Here is a 7,205-nt window from a genome sequence, read left to right on the forward strand (position 1 = left end):
TTTGAGATGAGTTTGATACTATTTGTTTCATTATATGTATGCAACTGCGGATTAGAAAAACATATTTGGATGCCCTATTTAACATCACTTGCTACAGTAGATTTTTTTTTTTGGGTGTCCTATGTTACATCATCTGCTACGGCCAGAATTTTTTAGTGGCCTAAAAGCTACTTTTTGGTGCCCTATAATTGTCTTTGAGCGCCCTATTTTACATAATCTGTTGGAGATGCTCTTAATACATCACATGTTAGAGCACAATCTTTATAGTGTTATATAAGCAAAGCTACATGCATGTACAACCAGATCATTCAGTTCGATCCATCTGTATCTATCAAATTGTATAGTTCAAACTGATCAAGTGTTAAATACTATAAATTTATATCACACAAGTTACAAAAAATATAGTTTCATCGTGGCTAATAGCTGTCTTGATTAGTAAATTGTACATATATGTCTAAATGCATATGATTAGTTGTTTTACCAGTGTTGGGACTTGGGACATTATTCTATGCTAGCATAGGAACATCAATCACTGGGATGTAGCTAAAATACTACACGGTTAACAATAGTTGGTAACTTAAAAATCTAGATGTCACTTTCGAGCATGTATTGATGGTATAAATAAAAAATAGCCTACTGTAAATTGTTACTTTAGTTCTGATAAATGGTTGGCAGTGGAAAAATATTTCGACGAATAATGTGCAAAAAATAAGTCTAACTTTAATTTTTTTTTTGTCTTCTTCAGGGAATTGGAAAAAAGCAAGATGAAAATATTTAGTTCCAAAGCGTGTTTTACGGACTTTTCTAGATATACAACCTATATCTAGTTAGTTCTTTGTTAACTTACTTCCCCATACCTATTAAACATGAGTTACTTGCTGTATATAAAAATGGGGGATTAAAGATAATATATATTAGTGCATGGAGATAACTTCAAACTCTAGCCCAAACCATCTGGAGCTATAGTACAACAGTACAGAAAAGGGAGCAGGTAGTCAAAATATCATACTGTTCAGAGACTGAAGTTCCAACCACGGCAACTTCTTCAAAAAATGGCCTATTGTATTGTATCAACCAGGCGTGATACATAATCCAAAGTCACGTTAAAAATAATTTGAATCATACAGATCCATAAGGAGTTAACCATATTAAACAAGCACTAGATATCCTTGTTGTTTAGTTGTTTATGGGAAAAAGGCTAGAAGACATATAAACAAATATCCTTATGAAAGCAGTAGAAGGAATAGGATAGATTTTGTCTGTTCCCTCTCCATGTCAAAACCCTTTTCTCAACTATGCATTGAAGGGACAAGCAAAATCTAAGATAGTGATAGATGCTAAGACCCAAGAAGGCAATAACTGTTTAAACAGGAATTTGAATGTGCTCTAGACTTTTGACTTACATACATAATTTTCAGGCAAAAAGAATAAAGTGTGAGGAACTAACAAAGATAGCAAATTAACTTTAACCACAAATGGAATATTTATTAGTTTATCCAACTTAATCATTGATTGAGTGCATGCATGATGGAAATATAAGTGGATATGTGCTCTCTCCAACTGACGTCCGAAACGGAACAAGTGAAGACAAATCAAGCCAAATTCAGTAATCCTAGCACGAACAAGGAAAGAGAGCCAGGAACATGAAAGCATGGGATAAAATAGGGCCTGCCCAAATATATTGAATCTGTATATGTGTCTACTGCCTGCCGTCTATCTTTTATCTGCTCTTTTCGAAAGACTCCTCTCTTTCTTTCTTCTTTTGCTTGGCTTTGTTTGTTTCCTCATCTATCTGTTACCCCTTTGGAGTTTTCTACAGTACTGCAAAAGTGAAGCTACCGCAGATAGCTTGCTGGCTAGTACTATATATGTATCATTCAAACTAGCACTACATTGTCCTTGGGATAGTAAAAGAAGAGAAAGCAAAATATTTGCAAATTCTAGTGACTAGCACAGATCAAAAGAATATGCCACAACATATCTATAATAAAAAGAATCTTTAATTGCAAAATGTGGATCATAAGGTGTTCCAGGACAAGTACACTTTTTTAAAGCTACACAAGTACACAATAACACAAACACAAGCTGTTCCTGTCTTTAGCTACCATGACAAAATCACTTCACTGTGCTTTATTTGCTCTCCTAACAAGGGCAACCACCAGCAGAAGTACATATGAATGGAAGCATTGTTGCCATTACAACAAGTACCTGCACTGTGGCTTAGTAAGCAAAGCCCATACAAGAGCAAATTATGGAAAGCTCAATGCCTATTGTTCTTGCAAATTTCTCTAAGGCAAAAACGAGGTCACTACTACTAGCTAGAGATTCTCCCGACGAGCTAGCAAAATAATTCCAAACAAAGACAAACAGCTAGTAATTGATCCATAGCTAGAGAAAATTAACAGCAATAAATTAGTACTCGTCACGAATGACCTTACTTGAAGTGAAACAAATGGAAATTTAAGAAGGAGCTGAAATCTTTTGCAAAATGCAAGAAGCCAATAGAGAAAGTCAATTAAAGAACAATGGCGGCCTTGGTGTAGTTCCTGAATTAACCAGCAAGGGCATTCCAAGAAGGAGAGAACTTGCGCGGCGGCTAGCTAGCTCAGAAGGATCGCCGGCTAGCTATGGAAAACTCACGGCATGATGAAGTGTGGCGACGCCGACGTGTCGCCTCCGCCGCTGCCGGACGGGCCGGGAGGTGGGCTCCCCTCCGACGACGGTCCCCCGGCCGCGGCCGACGACGAGGACGACGGCTTCTTGCGCTTCTTCTTCTCGTAGCTGATCCCCCTTGCCCGCGCCTGCGTCTCTCGCACCTCACGCAGGTAGAGGCGGACGGCGCGCGCGCCGAAGGGGTTCATCTCGGGCGTGCCACCGTTCTCCTCGTAGGCGGCGCGGAGGCGGCCGATGAGCGCGTCGAGGGAGCCCCATGCCTGGCGCAGCGGGCAGGGGCACGGCGCCGGCGGGTTGGGGTGGCCGTAGAAGGGGCACACCGGCGTGTGCACCTTGGTCTTGCCGAACTGGTCCATGTACTTGAGGAACTCCAGCACGTGCGCGCCGCTGCACCGCGACAGCGAGAGCGGCGGCCGGTGGTTCCGCAGGTACTGCCCGAACGTGTTCCAGTCCCGCCGCTTCTGCGACTCGTACCGGCTCAGAGACGGCGACGACCCGGAAGGCGATGGCCCTCCTCCGCCGCCGACGCCGCCAGCAGAGGTCCCGGAGGCTCCCCCCGCTGCGGCGGCCGACGAGGACGAGCCGGCTCCGGACGCGCCGATGGCGCCACCGAAGATGCCGACACCGGCAGGGCCGAGGAAGAAGTTGTCTTGATGGGTGGCGCCGTCAGCTGCCGACGGTTCTTGGCCCGGGATCATGTGATGATGGTGGTGGTGGTGGTGATGGTGGTGATCCATGTTAGCTCTCTTTCACGATCTCCCTCGCCGTCTACCTCCTTGTCCTGACCTGCTCACTGCGACATGTCCGACAGAAGAAAGACGCATCATTTCTTGCTCCGATTCAGGCACCAGGTCGCTCTCTCACTAGGTCAGGAGATCCAAGAGAGAAATAATCAATTGAAGGAGATGCCCCGAGCTAGCAGCTAACCTGAATCTGCTGCTGCTTCTGATCCGGGACTGATCTCCGGTGCAGCGCGTGTGCATGCGGCCGGGTGCTGGAATCTTGGCAGGAGTGTGATCCTAGCTGGTGGTGAGGAGTGATCCAATCACGTGCCCACCCAAGCAGCACCAGCCCAAGAGCGCCATGCTCAGGTGGTCAAGCCATCCTGGAGAACCTGCAGGGAGAGAAAGATGGAGAGATGGGGATGGACGGATGAACAGTTGATGGTGTGGCAGTGCTGGAGAGGGAGGTGAGATGGAGATGAGGAGGAAGAGGGGATGGGGCGGATGGGGGAGATAGGTTTTAACCTTTTAGGCAGTGTGGTGTGGTGTGAGAAGGGGGAAGGTGGCATAGTGATAGTGACAGGGGTGGTAGGGTATTGAGCTAGAGAGGTAGCTCTCTCTAGACAGGGAGAGAGAGTGATCACTGAGAGAGTAAGTGGTAGGAAAGCAATAAGAAGGTTGTACTCCATCTATTTTCGTTTGCTTTTAGATTGGTTTTCTTGTCCATTTGGTTTGAATTTCATTCCTTTAGAGCATCTCTAGCAGATACCCCATCTGGAAACCTAAACTCGCGGGGATGGGCTTAACTGCATCAGCCGTTTTCTCGTGAGAATCTTAAACTGCAGATAAGATACCCTATCTCAAACATGATTTCTCAAATTTGGCGCGAGAATTTCAAACTAGTTCGTCCGAGATGAGTTACAAAGATTAGCAAAATACGAAACCCTGAATTAGGTCAGCCCATTGGGGGAGTAGGAAGAGGCGGAAATGGATGGGGGGGGGGTCCCACGGCTAGTCCTATACACCGACCAGGTCGGCACCGATGCGGGTTGCCGCACACCCTGGTCGGGTACTGGGCCTGGCCCATTTAGCGTTTTTTTTTATTTTGCCTTTGTTTTCTCTCTCTTTTCTTTTTTTCGTTTTTTTCGTTTTTTCGTTTTCTGTTTTTTTTCTTTTTCTTTCTGTTTTATTTTTTCTTTTGTTCAAAATGAAAAAGTCTATATTTGAAAAATGTTTAAATTCGAAAAATGTTTAAATTTGAGAATTACTAAAATGGTTCAATATGAAAACTGTTCAAATTCAAAAATTGTTCAAATATGAAAATCGTTCATATTCGAAATTTGTTCAAATATGAAATTTGTTCAAATTCGAAAATTGTTCTAATATAAAAATCGTTCAGATTTGAAAATTGTTTAAATATAAAATTTGTTCAAATTCAGAAATGTACAAAAAGAAACGAAACAGAAAAAAAAGGCTTTACCTGATGTTGGGCTGCGGCCCGTTTAGAGAAAACGGTTCAGAAAACTGAATGGGCCAAGCCCACGAAGGTGGAAGGGGTGTGCGGCAACTGTGTTCGGTGCCGACCAGCTCGGTGTATATCACCTCCCGGGTCCCACCCCCCACTCCCGCTTATATGCGGAGTTGACGGGCTGCGATGGGGTACAACCGCATCGCATTTCGCAATGCAGGTAGGTTTGTAGTATCTGATCGAGGCATATTTTGGGCCAAAACCGAAAAAGGCATAAGGTGCGGGATGCGGTATGCACTGGAGATGCTCTTGGAAGCAAGGGAGACTCAGAACTTCTGTTTTTGTTGAACTTTGTATCCCGTCTTTGTACTTCTGTGAGTGGGAAATGATAACCTCTTAATAAATTGTACTATGTGCATCAATTGATACAGAGACGGATGTTGTCCCCTTTCCAAAAAAACGTGTTATATCTTTCCAAATTTTGAATTAGATCTTGTATTTGGTCTTCATTTAAAAAAAGACTTCGTGGAAATTCAGTTATCATTTGCAAAGTTGCCTTCAAACAGGGTCAACCCTTCTGTGTTATTCCTCCTATATTGTTTTTCTCTCGGCTTATCTGAAGAGGCGTAGCTTCTAGTTGTTGTTGTTTCTTCAAACGGAAGATTATCTAATCAAATCTCTTCGTTTACATTCACGATTATCCCTAGATTAAAATTCAGGTAAGATTAATTGGTTGAAGTACACTAGTAGTTTAATTAATTTCTCAAAAATACAGTAGCTGATACTTGTGTGAAGGTGTATACATGTAATTTCTTCCATGCCGTGCATGACATGACTGCAGGATAATCTGGAGTGATGGTCGCTTCCTCTGTTTCTTTTTATTTTCTTGTCGCCTTATTGATTTTCAACTTTTTTTTAATCCTGCGCCACTGCAGCCGCGGCCGGCCAACTGGGATGGGATGGTGCTTCCATCGGTGTTGCACGGGCACTGATAGAAAAATGCACAAAGGAACAGGCTACTTATGTTACTACTGTAGACGACATGAAATATGGTACATGGTGCACAAATATCATATATGTGTGTCCCTTGAGTATACACGTATATTGTATGGATAGTTTTGAAAACTGTAGGCCATTGACTACTAGTCAAGATTCCCATGTTCCACCTGACATCATGAATCCTCTCGTCACTATTTCTTCTGTACGTGTATATTTGGTTGTTATTCCTTGAACTAAAATTTATCCACGTAAATCTACTTGCAAGGGAGGTTATTATTCTCAACCTAGGTAAAAACAGTTATTCCTTAATTAGTCAATCCTCTCAGCCATACAATGATATTATTTTCATCCCTTTATACATGAACTGGTGTCAACAATAATACCAGGACATAGAAATAGTTATTTCTCGGTCGCATGAGAAATAGCAAACTGGTCTGCACATATGAATTAGCACAACAAAAAAACCCCACACAATCCCATTCCCATATGCAAGCATGACATGTCGTTTAGGATTTTGTTTCGCTACAAAATGTTAATTCAAATAGATTTGGCAAGCATGGAAACCTAACCTCCCGGGTCGCCCCAAGGCGACTGCGGAGTTCCAGCAGCCGCCACCAAAAAGTCCTCTAGATCGCCTTGTTCACCCTGCCGCCGCTGAAGGAGGCCTCCGGCGGACGGCGGCGGTAGGGTGCCCCCTTTCTCAGTCGTTTTTTTCCTTGTCCCCAGCGTGCTCAACCAAGGCCGTCGCCTTTTCGATCTGGAGTTCACCGCACCATGAGGCTTCGAGCTCATCAGGATCGTTGTTCGCCGACTCGATTCAGGAAGGCCTTGCGAGGATCTAAAGCGCAGGAGGGCGCACGCCCAGCAGCGCCGCCACACCGCCATCGACATCAACTAGAACCAATCCCACACGGCCGACTTTGTTTCGTTGTTGTTTGGGATTTGGATCTCCAGGAGTCGTGGCTGCTCTCGGCGCGCGTATGCAGGTGTCCGTGCCAGCACGCTGTGGTTGGAGGTTCAGGACAGCATTCCTGTACCTCACCTAGGCGGGGCGGTTTTCCATTGCTTGGATCAGCAGCAAGGCGTTCAATCATGGTCAGCTGAACTGCAACATCCTGTGGCTAGAAGTCATCACAAGAAATGGAGAATCAGTGACTTTTTTTCTTCGCAGTTCTTGGTGGCCTTCGCCAGTTTGGTATCTTCACCAGGCAAGGTTATTACTGATGAGATGGGTGACCACCGAGCATGGCAGCACCATCGCTAGTCGCAGAGGGCGTGAAGTTCGGCGCACAAGACATGATTGGTCGGAATGGGCGGCGGCATTGGGGCCTGATCTGAAAGGT

At 44.4% G+C, this 7,205-nt stretch overlaps 1 protein-coding gene across 1 annotated transcript; it reads right to left on the minus strand.

The window, feature by feature from the left end:
* Positions 1-2,636: 2,636 nt before the first annotated feature.
* LOC124688926 (protein G1-like6) lies at positions 2,637-3,410 on the minus strand. The gene has a single exon (XM_047222547.1). It carries the CDS (start codon positions 3,408-3,410, stop codon positions 2,637-2,639), a length of 774 nt encoding a protein of 257 aa, XP_047078503.1.
* Between the last annotated feature and the right edge of the window lie 3,795 nt (positions 3,411-7,205).

The sequence above is a fragment of the Lolium rigidum genome, chromosome 2 (genome assembly GCF_022539505.1).
Source record: "Lolium rigidum isolate FL_2022 chromosome 2, APGP_CSIRO_Lrig_0.1, whole genome shotgun sequence".
Taxonomy (NCBI): domain Eukaryota; kingdom Viridiplantae; phylum Streptophyta; class Magnoliopsida; order Poales; family Poaceae; genus Lolium; species Lolium rigidum.